A 23,450-nucleotide genomic window follows, 5' to 3' on the forward strand; every position below is an offset into this window, starting at 1 on the left:
ATCACCTGCCTCCTTGAGAATAAAGTGTGGCACAGGGCCAGCTGTTCAAAGGGAGCATTGACTTCTATTATCATCACCACTGTTACCATAATTTCTAGTTCTGTTATTGGATTATCTCCAAGTCACATAAAGTTGTCCTGGGTCTGCCTACAATTGCACTCATGGGTATTTACCCCAAAGATACAGATGTAGTGAAAAGGAGGGCCATCTGTACCCCAATGTTTATAGCAGCAATGGCCTTGGTCACCAAACTGTGGAAAGAACAAAGATGCCCTTCATTGGATGTATGGGTAAGGAAGATGTGGTCCATATACACTATGGAGTATTATGCCTCCATCAGAAAGGATGAATACCCAACTTCTGTAGCAACATGGACAGGACTGGAAGAGATTATGCTGAGTGAAATAAGTCAAGCAGAGAGAGTCAATTATCATATGGTTTCACTTATTTGTGGAGCATAACAAATAGCATGGAGGACACGGGGAGATGGAGAGGAGAAGGGAGTTGAGGGAAATTGGAAGGGGAGGTGAACCATGAAAGACTATGGACTCTAAAAAACAATCTGAGGGGTTTGAATTGGTGGGTGGGAGGTTGGGGTATCAGGTGGTGGGTATTACAGAGGGCACGTATTGCATGGAGCACTGGGTGTGGTATGCCAAAAATAAATAAGAATAAATCCTCAAAAATAAATAAATAAATGAAGGAAGGAATGAATAAATTTTTAAAAATTAAAAAAATAAAATAAAATAAAAGTTGTCCTGGGTCTGGACCTACACCTGAGCCTGATGTGCATGGATTATTGATGTGTCGTAGGGGCTCTCCTTCTCTTCCTTAGTCTTCCTTTAGTCTCCTTCTCTTCCTCCCTTACAGATCCTTCCCAATTTTCTCAACCATCTTCTGGTTTAGTCTTCTCAGGAGCCCTCCCTCCAGGTAGCATACCCAATAAGGGTTCAGAACCTACCTCCTGCTTAAAGCTTGATGTTCAAGGAGCAATGGAAGCCAATCTGGGGGTTTTGAAGGGGCGGGGGGTGGGAGGTCGGGGTACCAGGTGGTGGGTATTATAGAGGGCACGGGTTGCATGGAGCACTGGGTGTGGTGCAGAAATAATGAATACTGTTATGCTGAAAATAAAAAATAAATTTTTTAAAAAACCTTAAAAAAGAAAAAAAAAACCCACTTCTTGGGCACCTGGGTAGCTCAGTCAGTTAAGCGTTCAACTATTGATTTTGGCTCAAATCATGATCTCAGGGTCATGAGATTGAGCCCTGCATCAGGTTTCAGCCTTAGTGAGGAGTCTGCTTGAGTTTTTCCCTCTCCCTCTTCCTCCACATCTTCCCCCACTTGCCACATGCTCTTTCACACTAAAATCGATCAATTTTTTTTTTAAAGATTTTGTTTATTTGTTTGACAGAGAGAGACACAGTGAGAGAGAGAACACAAGGAGGTGCAGAGGGAGAGGAAGAAGCAGGCTTCCTGCTGGGCAGGGAGCCTAAAGAGGGATTCGATCCCAGGAGCCTGGGATCATAACCCAATCCAAAGGCAGACACTTAACAACTGAGCCACCCAGGTGCCCCAAATTGATCAATCTTTACAAAAACAAAGACAAAACACTTCTGGGAATGATCCACTGTGTGTCCCTGGCACCAAAATTCTAACTGGTTGCTCTTCTTCCCTTTTCCTGAGACACTGTACTTGAAGCCTTATATCTCTTGTTAACTTTGCTAGTGACAGCACTTTTGGGAACATAAGAATGTCTGGAATCACTTGGATGAAGTAGCTGGTCCCTCCAGCCTTAGAGCAACCACACTGTGAGCCCACTACTCATCCTGCCAGAGACTTCCCTTTCCTTAACCTTCTTCACTCTGATGTTCAGATCTACAATTACACATGGTTGCTTAAGACACTTGCAGAACATCTCAAGACCAGCATCCCTCTCACATCCTCCTGGAGCATATTCACTCATCCAGTTAAAAATGAACATTGAGCCCTTTTACGAAGATGGTGCCAAAAGCTAAGAAGGAAGCCCCTGCCCCTCCCAAAGCCGAAGCCAAAGCAAAGGCTTTGAAAGCCAAGAAAGTGGTGCTGAAAGGCGTCCACAGTCACAAAACAAAAGAAGATCCGCACATCACCTACGTTCCGACGACCCAAGACTCTGTGTCTCTGAAGGCAACCCAAATACCCTCGAAAGAGCGCCCCCAGGAGAAACAAGCTTGACCACTATGCCATCATCAAGTTCCCCCTGACTACTGAGTCAGCCATGAAGAAAATAGAAGACAACAACACACTTGTGTTCATTGTGGATGTCAAGGCCAACAAGCACCAGATCAAACAGGCTGTGAAGAAGCTCTATGACATTGATGTAGCCAAGGTCAACACCTTAATCAGGCCTGATGGAGAGAAGAAGGCATACATTCGGCTGGCCCCTGACTATGATGCTTTGGATGTTGCCAACAAAATTGGGATCATCTAAACTGAGTCCAGCTGGCTAAATCTAAATACAGTTTTTTCATGATAAAAAAAAATGAACATTGATGAGATTTACAGTGATTAGTGGTTTTAGCTTTAGTTCAGTTCATATTTTGGATCAAGTATTTGGAGAGTTAGTTCAGATCATAATTCAGCAAGAGGTGCTACAACCAGCCCACAAAGAAGAGAACCCACACCCTCCTTCTGTCTTCATAGTCAAAGTGCTGAGTAGATGGAAGGGATTGGAATTTGGTGGGAAAAGCCCTGTGACTTCCCCCTTCCATGGTGCAGAGTTGTTAGGAATAGTTCACACCCCCAACCAGGGGTCATTGCCTTGCATCCAGGTGGTTACTAACTGCTCAGCTCAATGGAATGTGAGCAGAAGAGTTTACTACCACTTACTGGAGGGGACAGTGGAGATGCAGGTAGATGTCTGGTGCTGGTAGAACAGACTACAGGGGATCCTAGAGGAGCTCAAGGGGCTGGAGGAACACTTGTATCTTTACTAGAGGAGTGCGCATGTTTAACAAAATTCAGTCTGCATGCATTCATATTATTATATGTAAGTCATACCTGGGCATAAAATAAATCAAATTAAATAAATAAATAAAATAACCTGGGCAAAAAATGCTTTACAAACTGTAAAGTGCTTCGAAAGACAAGGCAGTGATTTGTGATTAGTCTAACTGTGAGTGTAAAATTGTGTGGAACTTCTCAGATATAAGGGTTTATCCTAGAGCCTAGACCAGGACTATGGAAGAATTGGCAGGGAAGGGCTTTATCTCAGTGGGGAGCCCAAGACCTGGTCCAGAGGACAAGCGTCTGGAATTAAGCATGCACAACTAGGGAAAGTAACATAGACATTGAGCACAAGTGGTGCTTAGCTCTCTTCCCTATCATGGATGAGGAGTCAGGAGCCATAAGTGCAAATTGAAGTGCATTTCTAGGGTTTGAATTACTTTAATTAAAGCAGGATAACAGAGCATCTGCCTGGGCAGGTTCCCACTACTTCTCTGTTTAAATATCCTCCTTGTCCTATCATTCTTCTGTCTTTCCACCTATACCTGGCAGTCTGAGAGCAGCTCCCAGAATGGAAACTTAACCCCACTCCTACTCATATGCTCATGCTGTGGCTCTGCTCACTTCTCTGTCTAAAGCCAGAGTCCTTGCAACATGCAGAGACCTCCTGGGATGCGGCCCTTCTCCAGTCTCCATCCCAATTCTCAGCACCCTGGTTTCCATTCCATTTCCATTCCATCCTGAGTGATTCTGCAGTTCACCAAAATTACCACTGCTTCCTCACATCAATGCTGAGCATGGGGGATTCCAGGGGTTTCTAGGAACAGAAAGCTATGGTGGTGGTCTTGTCTGCCTGGAGTAGACAGCCATGTAGGAGTTGCAAATGACCCTTGCTATGGTCTATAGGGCCACTTCTGGGGCCCTTCTATGCTATGGTCTATAGGGCCACTTCTGGTCTATAGGGTGACAGCAGCAATGAAGTGTGTAGGGAGGGGTGAAATGAGAGAGGGAATCCTTGGACATGGAAGCAGTGAGATCAGCATGGTTTGAGGGATACGGGCCAGGTATATGCCTTCCACGTCACCATTTCTGATGGTTCTCCCCTCCCTAAAGTATGTGCGGGAGCCAGTTTCAAACTGGAGTAATTTACTAATGGTTAGTTTTTGCTCATTACCAAGAAGAACTATGTTGGCCACTCTCACAAACACATGTGACAGGCGTTAACTATCCTTCAGTGCAGGCACAGAAAGGTGATATCTGTTGCCCAATGTTCCAGGGCTGAAATTTGAAGCCATATTCCTTGGCTCTAGAGGTCATGACCTTGACCATTGAGTCATATTGCCTCTGAGGCAGTCTTGAAAGTGCCTGTGGATGAACTACTTCCTCCCAGGTCATGTAATTCAGTTCTAGCCAATGGTATGGGCATAAGTGATGGATGCCTCTGCCAGGGCTTGTCCCAGAGCATGCTGTGTAGACCTCTGGGCTCCCTCTGTCTCTCCACCTGTCAGCCGGCTAGCCACAGAACACTTCACTGAGAGCCCAAGAGTTCCATGGCATGGGGGAACCATGAGATAAAAGGATCCTGGTTTCTTTTTCAGTCTCAGAGGATAGCTTCCCAGGACAGTTGCCCAGTCAGGAATATCTGTAGAGGTTTAAATAACTAAGAAATGAACTATCATTGAATTAAATCCTTTTGCTTATATTTAAAAATTTTTTGACTAAGATTTATTTGTTATAGCAGCACAACATAACCTATTATTAATGACAAGGGGAAAAAAATAATTTTACACTGGAGAAACCTGGAATATGCCACTTCAACAAGCAAGCAAGGTTAAATAACAGCAGCGATATAACACATCAACATCATATACTTCCTGGTAAGACCCACTGAGAAAAACATGTTATTTTTTTATTATTATTATTAACATATAATGTATTATTTGCCCCAGGTGTACAGCTCTGTGATTCATCAGTCTTACACAATCCACAGCACTCACCATAACATATACCCTCCCCAATGTCCATCACCCAGCCACCCTGTCCTCCCACCCCTCTCCCTTCCAGCAACCCTCAGTTTGAAGACACACTACTTCTGTAGGATTCTTGTGGAAAATGCATAACGTCAATCTTGTAATGACAAAACTTCAGGTAAACTCAAATTGAAGGACATTCTGGGAAATAACTGACCAGTAAAGGAAAAACTCCAGAACTGTCACAGATTGTGGAAGCTTGAATAAATATAGCAATTAAATGCAAAAAGTTGGATCCTAGACCAGAAAAATTACATTAGTGAAAGTTGGTGAAGATCTATTAGTTAATAATACTGTGTTAATGCTAATTTCTTGGTTTCAGTAACTGTAGCATATTATGTAACATGCAAACTTGAAAGAAAGGTGGATGAGGGGTGTAAGGGCCTATTTAGCCAGAGCGATTCCATCCAGTTAAATAGTGATTTTGTTTAAATCAACCTGTTGTTGTTTATGCAGTAAAACTTAAACTGACCCCCTCCCCCCCAGAGAACTTACTTAAAAACAAGTCCAGGAAAGCAGTCCCAGGTAACAAAGCCCAAATACAAGGCAGGTCAGGCCAGGTGGAGACATGAAATCAATGGGGCATGCATACTGTCTCCCTAGCTACCAAGAAATGTGGGTCCTGCCTTTTGGGAGCCAATTCTGACCAAAGTGATAGGATAATTTAAATATCTACTAGGGTAAATTGAAATTCAATTGGCCACCCGTGTGTGACCTAGCATGACTGTGCAGTTTTTTCTGTGTGTTGCAATCTCATTGGCCATCTGTGTGTGGCCAGGCTCAACCACATGGCCTTTGCTCTATAAACGTTAGCCTGTGAGGCTGGGAGGGGTCGCCTCTTTGTAAGAGATGGCCTCAACCGGTCAGTTTGGTTCTCAATGCTTGGCACAAATAAAGCTTTGCTTGACCTTTGCTTTGTATCTATCTTGCTCCTTTGATTACGGACCTAACAAGGGGGTTTCTAGAATTCTCTGTGCTATTTTTGCAACTTTTTAGTAAGTCTAAACTTACCTTGAAATAAAAAGCTAAAATAAATACATAAATAAGAATAAAATGAGACAAAATCAGAGGCAGAGACAAACCATAAGAGATTCTTAACTATAGGAAACTGAGGTTGCTGAAGGGAAAGTGGTGGGGGAATGGGGTAACTGGGTGATGGACGTTAAGGAGGGAACGTGATGTAATGAGCACTGGGTGTTATATGCAACCGATTAATCACTAAACTCTATCTCTGAAACTAATAATACATTGCATGTTAATTAATTGATTAAAAAAAGAATGAATGTGATGATGAGCTACCACCAGTTTGCCTTTCTGGTGGCTTTGCTCTTGATGTATTGTTAGTAGGTCTAGACAACAAAGACATACACTGGTTTACACCTTTAAATTTTTTTTATTACAGAAAATGCCATTCTCCCACGTCCAGCTCAAGACCCAGCTTATTTGCCAAACCTGGACTTCTGTGCATATTGTATTGAACAGCTTTCTTGCTCCCTGGGTATCGGACATGGAGTCAAAAACTCTGCCTTTGATTATAGGTTCTCTGAGAAGAGGGACTGGGGCTCCATAGCTATGTTCCATTCTGTACAAGGCTATAAGATACCTGGTCAGCCTGAGCACCAACAGCGTTATGTCTCTGCCTGGGAGGTTAGGCAGGGGAGTTGGCGAGGTTTCTGCAACCCCTCTGCACCCCTCTTTGGGTCCTGTGGACTATGTCACTATGGGCCTGTGACCAGAGCCTGGACAATCACTGAACGGACAGATATCTGTGCTAGGGACAACACAAGACATTACAGGCATGTCTGGGCACTCGCTCAGTGTGTGGGTGGGGATGGTGGCAGATAAGTCCCCAGAAGTCAGGGCTGCAGGCAGAAAGTGCCAACAAAGTGAAAGCTGTGTTTCTCAATCTCAAGCTGGACGGGGATTAGGGATGTCCTAGGAGCCCACAGATTTTAATGCAAGGAACTAGGAATTGATGCAAAGGAACTAGGAATTGATGCAAAGGAACCTATGAGGACAGCCAGTGAACAGTGCTTTAATAATGCAGAAAAATGCAGCTGTTACAGGGCTTTGCCTGGAGGGCTGTGGCTGCTATTTACTGAGGAGTTAAATAGGGGAAAGGTGAAGCAGCTGAGGGCAGGATGAGCCTCAGATCAGCAGCAGATGAACCTCAGATCAGCAGCCCCAGCAGGAGGAGGCTGGCAAGGGCCGCAGGGGTGAAGGAGACTTTGGAGCCAGTGTCCGGAGTGGTGGGCTCATTGGAGGTGGGTGCTGAGGAGGCATTGGAGCTGCTGGCAAGTGGGGTGGTCAGGGTTGGGTTGGGAATGGCAGTTGAGGAGGAGTTAGCACTGCCTACACACTCGAACTTTCGGAAGATGACTCCTCCAACTGTCCGGTTCTCAGCAGACAGGAACTGACAGGTGGAGTTGCTGATGTTGGAACAGCCCCTCAACAAGAACTTCTTAGTCTCTGTGAATGCAATGGAGATGATAAGGACTTCACTGCCCTCTCACCCTTCCTCTGCAGGTCTCTCAGCAATCTGTTTTAGGTCTGGTCCTAAAACAGGAGCTTGGAGGAAGGAGCCCAGGATCAAAAACACCAAATGGTAATGGCAGAGGAACCATGAAGGTCAGAGCCCAGCCACCCTCCTGCACCTAAACCCGAAAGAAACTGAAGCTCTAGAACATGGATGGAAGCCTGACCTCACAGATGAAGGCCAGAAATAGGCCTGGCTCTCATGTCTCCAATGTTTTCCTGAAGAGCTGGGATGGGCTCAGACACCCTAGGGCCCTGTGCTCTCAATCCAGGAAAGACTTCTCCCAGACTCCCCTCCTCCAGGCTCTGCTCTCCATCCCCACTCTTCTCTGGACCTGAGTTTTCTCTGAGAAGGAAAAAATATCTGGAGATGATCTTAATTCTAAATCTGAATAATATTGTGTTTAACTCTTTTTTAAGGTGCAAATCCTAGGAAAAGGACAAGGGAATGTGCAAACAAAAATGTGACTGCACTACCTTTATTGAGCTCCTACTATATGTCAGTATTGCTCTGTTGGCTACAACTTCAACAGGCCTGGAGGACATGCAGTTCAAAGGGAAGGAAGGAACTGGAGGACGGGACTAGCTACTTATCAGAAGGGCTATAAACTTGCTCTGAAAAGGAAAGAGAAATCTCCAAATCCATTTGAAGAAAACAATTAAGTCATTTTTGTAGAAAATAGCAGTGCTGGAGATTGAATTACAGCAAGCTAGAAAAGTGTGCTATTTGGCACATATCTATAGTATTGGGGGGAAAAGTGACCTTGGGGAAAAAAAACAACAAAGAAAAAAGCCCTACGTGTATGATGGTTTTGATCTGTCTGGCTTTCAGATTAAGTCAAATGTTATGGATTTTTTAAAAATTCCACCCTTGGCATCAAAAGACACCTGGGAACAAAGTAAGCAGAAAGAGAGTCTTTCTGATGTTATTGTTCTCCTCACATATAGCTTAAGAATTAAACTTCAGAGGGGGGACAAGATGGCAGGTAAGTAGGAGGAGGCACTTTTCAACCTGTACCCTAAAGTGAGCTCATTACCTACCAAAGAAATCCAATCACCCATGAAATCAGCCTGAGATCAGAATTATACACGTCTGGATCTCTACAGAGGCAGAAGACGCCAGTGGGCAGTGTTTCTGTGTTTTTGTGTTTGTCCTGATAGTATATAAATCTTACACGTGGGGTTCTTTTTGATGAGGTTCTTCCTTTATTTGAAAAAAATATTCAATATGAATATTTGAAAAAATTTATGAAGTATACAAACAAAAACAAACAAAAAGACTGATAAAAGTATATGACAAGAGAAAAAAATTTTATATATATAAAATATATATTTTTTATATATTTTATATATATTTATATATATATTTTATATATATAAAATTTTTTTTCTCTTGTCATATACTTTTATCAGTCTTTTTGTTTGTTTTTGATATATTTTATATATATAAAATTTTTTTCTCTTGTCATATACTTTTATCAGTCTGTTTGTTTTTGTTTGTATACTTCATAAATCTTACCTTGGGGCCCATTTGGGCTGAAACTTCTCTTTTATCTTCCCGTTCTACCGTATCTCTCTCTCTCTCTCTCTCTCTCTCTATTTTTCTTTTTCTTTTCTTTTTTCTCTCATTTGGGTGGGGAATCCTGATTGCTCAGAAGCATTCCAGGGTGCACCCTGACTGCACCACGGTCAATACAACCAGCTACATTCCTTCAGTCATCTCTCACCAAAATGACTAGGAGGAGGAATGCAAAACAGAAGAAAAATACAGAGGATGGGCCTTCTGCAACAGAGCTAATGGCTGTCAACATAGACAATATGTGGGAAAAATAATTCAGGCTAACAATTATCCAGGCAATAGCTAGGTTGGAGAAATCCATGGATGACCAAACGGAATTGATTAGGGCCGAAATGAAAGCGACCAGACAGGATATTCATAATGTTAGGGCTGAGCTGAAAGCTACCAGGGATGAACTTCACAATGCTCTCAATGAGTTCCAATCTAATCTAAATTCTCTCAAAGCTAGGGTAACTGAGACAGAAGATAGAATTAGTGATCTGGAGGACAAACAGATAGAGAGAAAGGATCAGGAGGAAGCCTGGAACAAACAGCTTAGAAACCACAAAAACACAATCAGGGAAATAAATGATGCCATGAAATGTTCCAATGTCAGAATTACTGGAATCCCTGAAGGGGAGGATAAAGAAAGAAGTCTAGAAGATATAGTGGAACAAGTTCTTCATGAACATTTTCCCAATCTCACAAATGGAACCAGCGTTCATGGACTAGAGGCTGAACGGTCTCCACCCAAGATTATACATTCCAAAAAAAATCACGACACCTGATAGTCAAATTGAGGAATCATAATTGTAGGTATAATCTCTTGAAAGCTGCTAGGACAAAGAGCTCCTTACGTACAGAGGAAAGTCCATCAAAATACTGTCAGACCTGTCCACAGAGATGTGGTAAGCCAGAAAAGGCTGGCAAGACATATTCAGGGCAATAAATGAGAAGAACATACAGCCAAGAATACTTTATCCAGCAAGACAGACATTGAAAATGGATGGAGAGATAAAGAGTTTCCAACACCGGGAAGGCTTAAAAGACTATGCAACCACCAAGCAGACACTGCAGGAAATATTAAGGAGGGTTCTATAAAAGAGGAAAAATCCCAAGAATAGCATTGAACAGAAATATAGAGACAATCTACAGAAAGAAAGACTTCAAAGGTAACACGATGTCAATAAAAACATATCTATCAATAATTACTCTAAATGTGAATGGCCTAAAAGTGCCCATAAAGTGGCACAGGGTTGCAGATTGGATAAAACAACAAAACCATCCATAAGCTCTCTACAAGAGACCCATTTTGAACCTAAAGATACACCCAGACTGAAAGTGAAGGGATAGAGAAGAATCTTTCATGCCAATGGGCCTCAAAAAAAGGCCGGGGTAGTGATTCTCATGTCAGATAAATTAGATTTTAGACTAAAGACTGTAGCCAGAGATACAGAAGGACACTACATCATTCTTAAAGGGACTATCCACCAAGATGATCTAACAATTGTAAATATCTAAGCCCCCAATATGGGAGCAGCCAATTACAGAAGAAAACTGTTAATCAAGATAAAGAGTCATATTGATATGAATACATTAATAGTAGGAGATCTTAACATGCCTCTCTCAGAAATAGATCATTGAAGCAGAAAATCAATAAAGAAACAAGAGCATTGAATGACACATTGGACCAGATGGACCTCATAGATATATACAGAACATTGCACCCTAAAACAACAGAATACTCATTCTTCTCATGTGCACATGGAACCTTCTCCAGAATAGACCATGTACTGGGTCACAAATCAGGACTCAACTGAAACCAAAAGACTGAGATTATTCCCAGCATATTCTCAGATCACAATGCTTTGAAACTGGAGCTCAATTACAAGGAAATGTTCCAAAGGAACACAAACACCAGGAGGCTAAAGACCACCTTGCTTAAGAATGCTTGGATGAACCAGGAGATCAAAAAACTGAAACAATTCAGGGAAACCAATGACAATGAAGACACTTCGGTCCAAAACCTATGGGATACAGCAAAGGCAGTCCTAAGGGGGAAATACATAGCCATCCAAGCCTCCCTCAAAAAAATTGAAAAATACAGAATACACCAGCTGTCTCTATACCTTAAAGAACTGGAAAATCAACAACAAATCAAACCAACTCCACACATAAGAAGGGAAATCATCAAGATTAGAGCTGAGATCAATGAGGTAGAAACCAGAGACACAGTAGAACGTATCAATGAAACTAGAATCTGGTTTTTTGAAAGAATCAATAAGATTGATTGGCCACACTAATCCAAAAGAAAAGAAATAAAGCCCAAATTCATAAAATTATGAATGAAAAGGGAGAGATCACAACAAACACCAAGGAAGTAGAAACAATCATCAGAAGTTATTATCAACAGTTATATTCCAATAAGCTAAGCAACCAAGATGAAATGGATGCATTCCCGGAAAACTATAAACTCCCAAAATGGAACCTGGAAGAAATTGACAACTTGAATAGACATATACCTAGTAACGAGATTGAAGCAGTGATCAAAAACCTTTCAAAAAACAAGAGCCCAGGACCTGACGGATTCCCTGGGGAATTCTACCAAACTTTCAAAGAAGAAATAACACCTATTCTCCTGAAGTGTTACAAAAAATTGAAGCAGAAGGAAAACTTCCTGACTCTTTCTATGAAGCCAGCATTACCCTGATCCCCAAACCAGGCAAACACCCTACCAAAAAGGAGAATTTCAGACCAATATCACTGATGAATATGGACCCTAAGATTCTCAACAAGATCCTAGCAAGCAGGATGCAACAGCACATTAAAAAGATTATCCACCATGATCATGTGGGATTCATCCCTGGGCTACAAGGATGGTTCAACATTCGCAAATCAATCAATGTGATACAACAAATTAATAAGAGAAGAGAGAAGAGCCACATGGTCCTCTCAATAGATGCAGAAAAAGCATTTGACAAAATCCAGCATTCATTCCTGATTAAAACGCTTCAAAGTATAGGGATAGAGGGAACATTCCTGAACTTCATCAAATCTATCTATGAAAGACCCACAGCAAATATCATCCTCAATGGGAAAAAGCTTGCAGCCTTCCCGTTGAGATCAGGAACACGACAAGGATGCCCACTCTCACCACTCTTGTTCAATATAGTATTAGAAGTCCTAGCAACAGCAATCAGACAACAAAGAGAAATAAAAGGTATCCAAATTGGCAATGAAGAAGCCAAACTCTCTCTCTTCGCAGATGACATGATTCCTTATATGGAAAACCCAAAAGACTCCACCCCCAAACTACTAGAACTCATAGAGCAATTCAGCAATGTGGCAGGATACAAAGTCAATGTACAGAAATCACTGGCTTCCTTATACACTAACAATGAAAATACAGAAAGGGAAATTAGAGAATTGATTCCATTTACTATAGCACCAAGAATCATAAGATACTTGGGAATAAACCTAACCAAAGAGGTAAAGGATCTGTACTTGAGGAACTACAGAACACTCATGAAAGAAACTGAAGAAGACACAAAAAGATGGAAGACCATTCCATGCTCTTGGATCAGAAGATTAAACATTGTTAAAATGTCTATACTGCCTAGAGCAATCTATACTTTTAATGCCATTCCAATCAAAATTCCACTGGTATTCTTCAAGGAGCTGGGGCAAAGAATCCAAAAATTTGTATGGAATCAGAAGAGACCGCGAATCGCTAAGGAAATGTTGAAAAACAAAAAAACGGGAGGCATCACATTACCTGATTTCAAGCTTTATTACAAAACTGTGATCACCAAGACAGCATGGTACTGGCATAAGAACAGACACATAGACCAGTGGAACAGAGTAGAGAGCCCAGATATGGACCCTCAACTCTATGGTCAATTAATCTTTGACAAAACAGGAAAAAATATATAGTGGAAAACAGAAAGTCTCTTCAATAAATGGTGCTGGGCACCTATATGTAGAAGAATGAAACTCGACCATTCTCTTACACCATACACAAAGATCAACTCAAAATGGATAAAAGACCTAAATGTGAGACAGGAATCCATCAGAATCCTAGAGGAGAACATAGGCAGTAATCTCTTCGATATCAGCCACAGCAACTTCTTTCAAGATATGTCTCCAAAGGCAAAGGAAACTAAAGCGAAGATTAACTTTTGGAACTTCATCAAAATCAGAAGCTTCTGCACAGCAAAGGAAAGAGTCAAGAAAACAAAGAGGCAACCCATGGAATGGGAGAAGATATTTGCAAATGACAGTACAGACAAAAGGTTGATATCCAGGATCTATAACGAACCCCTCAAACTCAACACAAACGAAACAGGCAAATGTATCAAAAAATGGGAAGAAGATATGAACAGACACTTCTCCAATCAAGACACACAAATGGCTATCAGACACATGAAAAAATGTTCATCATCACTAGCCCTCAGGGAGATTCAAATTAAAACCACATTGAGATATCTCCTTGCACCAGTTAGAATGGCCAAAATTAACAAATCAGGAAACAACATATGTTGGAAGGGATGTGGAGAAAGGGGAACCCTCTTCCACTGTTGGTGGGAATGCAAGTTGTTGCAGCCTCTTTGGAGAACAGTGTGGAGATTCCTCAAGAAATTGAAAATAGAACTTCTCTATGACCCTGTCATTGCACTCCTGGGTATTTACCCCAAGGATACAGGTGTCGTGAAAAGAAGGGCCATTTGTACCCCAATGTTTATAGCAGCAATGGCCACAGTCGCCAAACTTTGGAAAGAATCAAGATGCCCTTCAACGGACGAATGGATAAGGAAAATGTGGTCCATATACACTATGGAGTATTATGCCTCCATCAGAAAGGATGAATACCCACCTTTTGTAGCAACATGGACGGGACTGGAAGAGATTATGCTGAGTGAAATAAGTCAAGCAGATAAAGTCAATTATCATATGGTTTCACTTATTTGTGGAGCATAACAAATAGCATGGAGGACATGGGGAGTTAGAGAGGAGAAGGGAGTTGGGGTAAATTGGAAGGGGAGGTGAACCATGAGAGACTATGGACTCTGAAAAACAATCTGAGGGTTTTGAAGGGGCGTGGGGTGGGAGATCGGGGTTCCAGGTGGTGGGTATGTATGGGATTGCATGGAGCACTGGGTGTGGTGCAAAAATAATGAATACTGTTATGCTGAAAATAAATAAATAATTTTTTAAAAGACTAAAAAAAAGAATTAAACATCAGGGCTGTGTAGACATCCTACAGACTTAAAAAATTTTTAAATCTTTAAATACATAATACTAAGTGCAATAAGTCAATGTGAAAAGGTACATACTGTATGATTACAAATATATGATATTCTGATAACAGCAAAATTATGGGGAGATTACAAAGATCAGAGGTTGCCAGGGGATAGAGATTAATAGAGCACAGAGGATTTTTAGGACAGTGAAGTTACTCGGTGTGATACTATAATGCCGGATTATACTCACAAGTGTCGAAACCCATATAATATGCAACATAAACAGTAACCCTATGGACCATGGGTAAAAACAGTAAACCAGGGACCCTATAATGATGCATCAGCATAGGTTCATGGACTCATGGAGGTACCATTTTGGTGGAGAATGTTGACAGTGGGGGAGGTATGTATATGTTGGGACAGGGGTATCTGGGAAACCTCTCTACCTTCCTCTCGGTTTTGCTGTGAATTTAAAACTGTTCTAAAAATATAAACCTTAAAAAAAAGTAAAAAGAGGTTCAGGATACTTGAGATGTTTTGTCTCACTGAGAAACCTGCAATTACAGTTCAGCATGGATTTCCAGTACTACAATTGCCATTAATAAAAGTTGAAATCAAATTGTACCTGAGTGTTAGTGCCCTTAAGCTGTTACTATTCTGAGCCACATTGTGACAGAGACTGGCTAGCTGTACATTTTAGCTTCATGTCTCTTCCTTTCCTGCTGGACGACCACTAAACACCATTAGACTGCATTTCTACCCTCCAGTGACATTTTGGTCCCAGCCAACGGAATGTGAGAGAGAGTGATGTACGTGCTTTCCTGCTTTGTCTATGAAAACCTTCCTGCCTTCCTCCACTCCCTGTCTTCCCCCACCTGCTGGTGAGAGGCACAGAATACAGTAGGGAGTTGCCCAGTCATGGGTGGGTGGGAGCCAGAGGCTCCAGATAGAAAGAACACAGGCCCAGGGACCCTGCAAGAAACTGCCATATGAGCAAGAAATAAACATCTGTTACATAGAGCCAGATGATTTAGAGGTTGCTGTTTAACAGTAATTAACTTACCCCAACTAATAACTATATTATTCTTTAAGTATTCAAGCAGATGTTGTGTCATAACATCTGTATTTTATACTGGTTAATTTTTATTCCATAATGGTTATTATCAAATTATTTCTGTAGAAAAGTACAACTGGTTGGCTATTAAAGCCCATTCTGACTCTTTTTCAGTGAGGAGACCCAAGTTGTCATAAGCCAGCACCTCTCAGTGACTGGTAGAGAAAATAAATGTAGGGTTAAAAGGAAATAAAAGTCCAACCCACATGCACACAGAGAACAATGCAACCTAGTAAAGAAGTAAATGCCAGGAATGACATGATGCACTTAAATGAGCCTGACTTGATTATAAGCCACAGGAGAACAGGGTTCAAGAGTCGGACAGCTCAGGAAGAATGGTTCTGGACTAAGGAGGTAGAGAGAGCAACCAGCCTGAGGCTCCATCGACAGCCTCGCTATCTCAAAGGCATTCTGACTTTATCCTTTTCCCCTACTAAACTCTACCAGCCTTCTTTTGTTAACCCCAAACTTATTACCCAAGGTGTAAATTGTTTCCAACTCAAGTTCCGTAACAGGGAATTGAAACCCCAGGACGTACCATTCTTAAATTCTGCAACTAGATTGACACACCGTTCTTCTTTATAACATTTCCTGAATTGCTCATTACAAGAACTTTCATTAGATCCATAACATGCAGGACACTCTACGTTGCTGGACATGTCTTCCACGGGAGGAGCTGGTAGGATAAGAACCATTAATTTAGAAGAGTCGAACATAGAACATGGTACTGCCTTGTACCAAAGGGGACAAGCAAGCAAAGATTCTGGCCAGAGAGATCTTGAGAATGGGACAATTGCACAAAGACAACAGTCATCCTAATCTCATGTCCCATCAAAACAGTTACAGCACACAATCTCTCAGACCTCCCCTTACAAACCATTCAGTCTTTAAGAACTGTGGTCAAGGGATGTGTTGGGCTGAGAAGGGAAAGGTAATATTTTGATCTAAAACCAACCAATGTCAACATTAGTCAACTATTCTGCACATTAGCCAATAGGTGTGTAGTTATTACTAAATCTTTCTCTGAATAAATGAACATATGCCATTATTTATTACTTAATACAAAATTATACTAAGACCCAGTTCTGCTATTAATGAACTGTACTCTATAACTATGGCATATTAACTTTGCCTTTTTGGATCATGTTTTCATCTCCAAAAAGAGAGCTTTGGTATAGCCCAGTGGTTCTCAAATTGTGGTCCAGGAACTCCTGGTTATCCCTAAGAACATTTCTGGGGAGTCCACAAGGTCAAGGTTATTTTCATGATAATACTAAGATGTTCTTTGCCTCTTTTACTCTTTCTTTCATGAATGTATTGAGTTTTTTAGAGGCTACATGACATGAAATATTGCAACAGACCAAATGCACAAGCAAATCTGAGAACCCAGTTGTCTTCTATTAAGCCAGAAATTAAAGAGCTTTGAGAAAATATGTAACAAATGCCACTCTTCTTACTAATTTTTTTGTTTTGGAAGATACAGTTTTTTCTATATAAAAATGTTATGAATGTTAACATATAATGAGCTTATTATTTCTTGGTGAACTAAATAAAGATTTTTAAAATTTTTTGGAAATTCTATGAATTTTTGAAATGTCTAATACTGCAAATATTGACAGTATGATTCACATAAATCAAATTTCTCTGGAGTCCTCAATAATTTTGAAGATTTAGAGTCTTAAAATAGGGCCTGGTGCCACAAAGTTTGAGAAATACTAATAAGCATCTAATTCCATACAACTTGGAGTGCTTTGATTTCTGTCTATACTGAGAAAAGAGGAAAGCATGACAGCAGTAATGATTTTCCCATTTGTTTTCCAAGCAACTGTTTTAAGTCAGCTGTTGATATTACCCAGGTATAAAATGAAGTGCTTGGACTTGAGATGTCCACCAGAACGTGAGGACCAGAGGTGGCAAATGAGGGGAGAGAGCTGGGAGGCTAGAAGAAGGGTAGCACATTGCCAGCACCCACCCGGAGCATCACTGGTCTCGTTGCACTCCTTTCCTTGGCAGCACTGGCTTACAAAGTGGAAGTGTATGTTATTGGACACATGGACAGTGAAGGCTTCAACCATGTCTCTGCTTTCCCTGCAGTTCTCTGCAGAGCAGGCTTTGAACTGGTATATATTGGCTGCTCCTACACAAAGAGAAACACAGACCGTCAGTCCTGGGTAGGTGGCTTCAGAAAGAGCAGAGACCCTGAATAGCGACTACTTCAAGCAACAGCAGAAAACATACCCTCAGTTCAATGTGATTTCAGAGACACTGGAGAGAGTTTCCTGGCAAACAGAAAAATCCTTCCCCATGAAGTAGTTCCTTCCTTTAGCAGGAGATTAGCAGAGATGCAGGCTAAACTTCAGATCAAGGACTGATGGGGAGCTTGAAAATGGTGGTTCAGGCCAACATTCCAAGGCCCCCTGATCAGTCTTAGCATCTCTATAAACAGCCAAACAGATATGATGGTCCTACAAGCAATATGATGTTAAACTTTCATACAGTCAAGCTTCTAGACCAGAGCTATTGAATGGTAGCCAGTAGCTATATGTGTCAATTTAAAATTCAACTCTTTGGTCATATAACCATATTTTAAATGGCTGATAGCCCACATGTGGCTACTGTATAGGACAGCATTGGTAAAAACATCTTCATTATTAAAAATAGTTCTACTGAGCCGTATGGGTCCAGTTTACAGGAAAACAACAGGAATAGGGGAAAAAAGAAGTGACACCACAAGGACGAAATCAACCAAAGCCAGAATATGGGACAGCTATAGGACAAACATTCCAGTTTCTCCAACAAATCAATGCTGTTGAACAAAACAAAGGTGATGGTAGCTATTATAAAACAAATTAGAAATAGTAGACCTAACAGCAAAATGCTGTGTGAGGATTCATCAACTATAACACATCAGAAACAATTGGGACATTTCTAAGATGGCTTTCTAAAAGAGAAATTAAAGAATTACAGTTAATTTTCTTGGGTATATAGTGATACAGTAGTTACATAAAAAGAAAAAAAAGTCCTTATCAGAGATACATAGTGAAGTATTTTGGGTACACATTCATGATATCTAAGTTTGCTTTAAAATACCACTGCAGGGGTACCTGGGTGGCTCAGTGGGTTAAGCCGCTGCCTTCTGCTCAGGTCATGATCTCAGGGTCCTGGGATCGAGCCTCGCATCCGGCTCTTGGCTCAGCAGAGAGCTTCTCCCTCTCTCTCTGCCTGTTATTCTGCCTGCTTGTGATCTCTCTCTCTATCTCTCTCTCTCTCTCTATCTCTCTCTGTGTCAAATAAATGAACAAAATCTTTAAAAAAAAAAAAAATACCACTGCAGGGATACCTGGGTGGCTCAGCTGGTTGAGCATCTGACTGTCTGACTTCAGCTCAGGCTGTGATCTCCAGATTCTGGGATCGTCCTTTGTGAGGCTCCTAGCTCAGAAGGGAGTCTGATTGTCTCTATCCCTCTACCTCTGCCCACCCCCAGCTTGTGTGATCTCTCTCTCTCTCTCTCTCTCTTTCAAATAAATAAATAAAATCTTCTAAAAAAATAAAATGAAATAAAATACCACCATAAAAATAGGCAGAATGTTGATCGCTGTTGACAGAGGATAGTGGTTACGTGGCAATTGATAACACTCTTCTTCCTGTTCTTGTGCATATTTGAAAATGTCTACAATAAAAGTTAATAAGAAATCTAAGCGCTCTGGGAGAGAAGTAACAATCATGCCAGCAAATCACTGGGTGAAAGCCTGTTGGGTCTGGAACAGGAAGGAGCACTGAGGGGAGGAAGAAGGGTGCAGAAAAATGGAAGAATGCAAGTACCCAGAGCAAATCGGCTGCTTTGCAACTTAACTAAGAGCTGTCCCTGCTTCTCACACCCACCAGTATAGGTCTAGAATGAGGTTTCAGTCAAAGGCAGCAATTCCACAGGGCTTGTCTGCTTGGCCCTGCATTCTCATCTCACTCCTGTGTGCTGCTTCTTCTGGAAGGCATCTTCGTCACCTTGTCTCTCTCATTGCATAGCCTGGCCCTTCCTCAGCCTTCCTTTCCTCCCTGACCACCCTCTCTAGCTCCTGCACCCATGCAAATCCCAGAAACAATGGTTATGGCATCCCAGGCTCACCTAAAGAAGAGTTGGTCATGAAACTGGTACAGCTGGCATTGGCATCCTGGGGACACTCAGTGATGATGCTGTTGTTACAAGGGTTTGTCAATGAATTACACTGCACACAATGTAGGGATTCTAGGGAGACAAGATGGACAGCATCGCCAACACTCAGGGGACACTTATAGACTGTACCCTGGACAAAGCACCACATCCAGCTCAGGGCAAAAGAAGAGTCAGGACAGCATCCCTTCCCTCTGGGATCCCCCAAATTTGAGGCTGTGTGATGAAGCCACCCGTATTCATTTCTCCCCACCATTTCCCAATAGGAAGACCCATAACACAGAGCAGCTTCTCTGAGGACAGTGTGCTCAGAGGGGTCTCATGTTCTCCACTGACCGCACCCTGACATAGAGGCCATGGGACAGGAACCCAGAACACCAAGGGAGAAGACTCTGCTGAGGTACAAAAAGGGGTCTTCATTCCCAAATGGTGTCAGTGGGTTCCCTCACCTACAGCTGCCGCCACGAATCCTGTGATGATGGCAGCAACAAGAATGCCCTTCATGGTGCAGAACCTGGTGTCTCTCGAGGATGAGGACTGTAGTGCAGAACCTTATGCCTAAAGAGACACAAAGAAGGCAGTCAGGGAGCCTGCAAGGCTGCTGGGACACAACAGCCCCTAGGGTTGCAGTCAGACTTCCATACATCACACACACAGCCCATCCTCGTGACGGAAGGAATTGGCGCTCTCAGCTGGGAGCACAGAGCTGTGACACAGTTTCCATGCTGCCATTATACCTGCTCCAGGGTCTGGGTTGTCCCCAGTCCTGGATGCCTACAGAAGCATCTACACAGAGACACAAAACACAGCCTGGGCATTGCCCACAGCCACTTCAGACACAGCATAGGCAGGCAGATGATTGCCAGCCCCACAGGGGATGGGTTCCAAGAAGAAAGCTGGGCTCTCCTCTCCCAGAGCATAATGGAGTTCTCTAGCTAATATCTGTTCACAGTCACCTAATTCACTTAAGGCCTCTGTTGCTGTCATCACCACCCCAATTGGTAGACACGTACTGAGCACTTACTTGACTCTGAACAGTTCATGTACATTACTTCATGAAATGCCTCCACTGTAGCAAGCAGGGACTACTGTTAGCATCACCCTCCTGCCAGAGGGGAAATCAAGTCCTGGAGAGACCACATAAACCAGTCAAAGTCAAAATCACGTTCCTAGGAAGTGTTAGAGCCAGGGTTGGCCCAGGCCCCTAATCACCACACACACTGCCTCCAACAGATGGGACTCCCAGAGCCCCACACGTGACCTGCAGGAAGAAACCAGAAGCCCCAGCACACTTCCGACTGGTATATCACCTGTCATCAGAAAGCTAAGTTACCTGTATTAATTAGGATCCTGAATGAGAGCTCCTAGAATTTCAACTTGCCTGTCTATCAGAGCAGCGCGGAGGGGAAGCTCTAGCTCTGCGCTGAGTCCTTCCTGACTGTTAGCTTATTTAGCCTATAAATGGTAGTCACAAAGTGCATGTGCTACTTAAATTTAGACTCATTGAGGAGCGCCTGGGTGGCTCAGTGGGTTAAAACCTCTGCCTGCAACTCAGGTTATGATCCCAGGGTCCTGGGATGGAGCCCCACATCGTGCTCTCTGCTCTTCAGAGAGCCTGCTTCCTCCTCTCTCTCTCTGCCTGCATCTACCTGCTTATGATCTCTGTCAAATAATTTTTTTTAATCTTAAAAATAAAAAAAAATTAGACTCATTGAAGAAATGAAAGAATTAAAAAAAAAAAAATTCTGTTTCTCAGTCACCTGGCTAGCAACTACCTATTTGCCAACACAACTCTGGAACATTCCCGTTACTGCAGAAAGTCCCAGTGCACAGCGTGGCTTATAGCCCCACTTGGCAGGGGAGACATCTGCCCATGCAGAGAGACGAAAAGCTGCCCCAAGTCCCCCAGCCTCATAAACCAAAACTGGGACTTCATTCTGCATCTTTTTAACTCCAAAGCTGAGTGGCACCATGACAGCTCTACGTACCAAGGGAGACTGGACCTTTACCTAGAAGCTGCAGCCAGCCTCCCACCTCTCAGCTCACTGCACCACAAACATACCACACACACACCACATATACCACGGCAACTATGACCCCTTCGTTGACTTATTAGGGGTTGGTGGAAAGGAAGAGAAACAAATTCAGTCAAGGGTGGCGGAGGGGCCCATCTAAGGGCCACATCATACAGAAATCCAAGGAGAAAAATTAAGAATGTCTGCTTTGGAACTTTTGATAGATGTTCCATGTATTGCATTCTGCATGCCCCCCTGCCTGCTCACCCCTCCCCACCTGGAACCCTGTAGCGAGGCTCAGAGGTCGAACTTCCTGGGAAGGGCCTCTCAAGCCTGTGAGTGTGGAGAAGGGAAGGGGATGGAAAGAGATGAGGGTAAAGAGGTAAAGAGGTAAAGAGGTCACAGCAGCCATGTCAGATGCATAAATCACTTCTCCTTATGGTATAAGCCTGATTATTAGCCTCATTTTCAGGAGAAAAAAGGAGGCCCACAGACATCGGGATCCAGCCCAGAAACACACAGCAGAGAGTCAGAGCCTAGAAGTGGCAAAATCCTGGGCCCTGCTCACCACTTCTGAGGAGAAAAATCAGCGAGGTGGCAGTTGGGGCAGGAGACCTCAAACAGAAATGGAGAACAAGTAGCATCTGAAAAGGGTTGAAAGAACAAGTAACATCTTTGCAAAGGGTTGCAAAGTCCTTCCCACTCATCTACATTGGATATTTTCTGAAAGAGTCTTTCCACATATGCTTTCATTTTATACACAGGCAAGTTCCACGCAGCTGTGAAGAGGAGGACACAGCACAACAGAGAGCAAACCCCAGCCCACACTCCTCTCCTGTCCAGACTTCCTTCTCCTGAGCACTGCAAAAGGAGCAAGAGCCATGAGAGTGTCTTCGACCCCAGCCATCCCTCAATGCCCCTCTCTTGGTTTCAGCTTCTCCCAAGCTGACCACCCCCCACCACACATTGGCTTCAGCCCCTCACCTTCAGAGTCTGGCCTGGAGACTGCCCTGCGGAAGGTGGATCCCAGCACAGGATTACAGCAGGTGTGTGAAGCGCCTTATATAGCGGGTGACTGAACAATCAGGAAGTACGGCTGCCTGCAGGGAGAGGCTTCTGGGCCAGACTGGCCTCTGACAAGCCATAGGGCCACAGGCGGCTTAAGTCTTTGGCAGCTATGCTGTTGGTCAACCCTCTCAGACCTCCAGAAACTGGGTGCGACTTTGGTTAAGGCCTAACTTTGGCGTAACATGCAAGAGAGGAAGCTGTTTCCCTGACACTGTCTCCTGTTGGTCCACTGAATGCATTCTGATATCTGCTAATAAATCACAAGCGTCACTTTACTCCAACCTGCTAAGGCAGTCATCTTCATTGGGCCATTTACAAATGAAGAAACCAAGGCACACAAGAGAAACGTAGGAGACTTGCCCAAGATCACACAGCTCAGGCAAAGTCAGAAGTCAGAATCAGGCCACATGGGGACCATGCAGCTCAGGAAAGGGGGTCAGGCCCTCTGGGGCCACTGTCTTAACCTCTCTAAGTCCAACAAAGATGAGGGTAAACCCACAATACAGTCTTACAGGGTAAGGGGCCATGAAGCCTAGTCTATACACCAAAGTCAGGGGCCCACAAACATCGCTGCTGCCACCGCCAAAACTCTAGGCACTTCAGACAGCCTAGCTGTCTGGGAAGCCACTGCTGGTGAGAGCCTAGGTCAGCCCCTCCCAGCACCTTCACACCAAGCCATGCATGCTCTTGAGCACTGAGTGTGGACTGGAGTTCTCAGCGCTTCTCATCTTTCTGCA

At 42.9% G+C, this 23,450-nt stretch overlaps 1 protein-coding gene and 1 pseudogene across 1 annotated transcript; one reads left to right on the forward strand and one right to left on the reverse strand.

Moving 5' to 3' along the window:
* The first annotated feature begins 232 nt into the window (after positions 1-232).
* On the forward strand, positions 233-2,470 carry LOC116585546 (annotated as a pseudogene).
* A 3,933-nt stretch (positions 2,471-6,403) lies between these two features.
* Positions 6,404-22,671, reverse strand: LYPD8 (LY6/PLAUR domain containing 8). The gene is made up of 6 exons (XM_032334925.1): positions 22,630-22,671; positions 20,080-20,188; positions 19,586-19,705; positions 17,435-17,599; positions 16,001-16,138; positions 6,404-7,484 (listed from the first exon to the last, which is right to left on the reverse strand). The coding sequence occupies exons 2-6, from the start codon at positions 20,132-20,134 to the stop codon at positions 7,186-7,188; spliced, it is 777 nt and encodes a 258-aa protein (XP_032190816.1). The 5' UTR covers positions 20,135-20,188; positions 22,630-22,671; the 3' UTR covers positions 6,404-7,185.
* Between the last annotated feature and the right edge of the window lie 779 nt (positions 22,672-23,450).

Source organism: Mustela erminea, chromosome 3 (genome assembly GCF_009829155.1).
Source record: "Mustela erminea isolate mMusErm1 chromosome 3, mMusErm1.Pri, whole genome shotgun sequence".
Lineage (NCBI taxonomy): Eukaryota > Metazoa > Chordata > Mammalia > Carnivora > Mustelidae > Mustela > Mustela erminea.

Excerpts from the sequence above, each read along its gene's own strand:
- LYPD8 (XM_032334925.1), bottom strand. The coding sequence starts at position 20,134 with ATGAAGGGCATTCTTGTTGCTGCCATCATCACAGGATTCGTGGCGGCA. Across the intron at positions 17,600-19,585 it reads CATGACCAACTCTTCTTTAG|GAGCAGCCAATATATACCAG; the intron begins GTGAGCCTGGGA and ends CTCTTTGTGTAG. Across the intron at positions 16,139-17,434 it reads CGAGACCAGTGATGCTCCGG|CTCCTCCCGTGGAAGACATG; the intron begins GTGGGTGCTGGC and ends TTATCCTACCAG.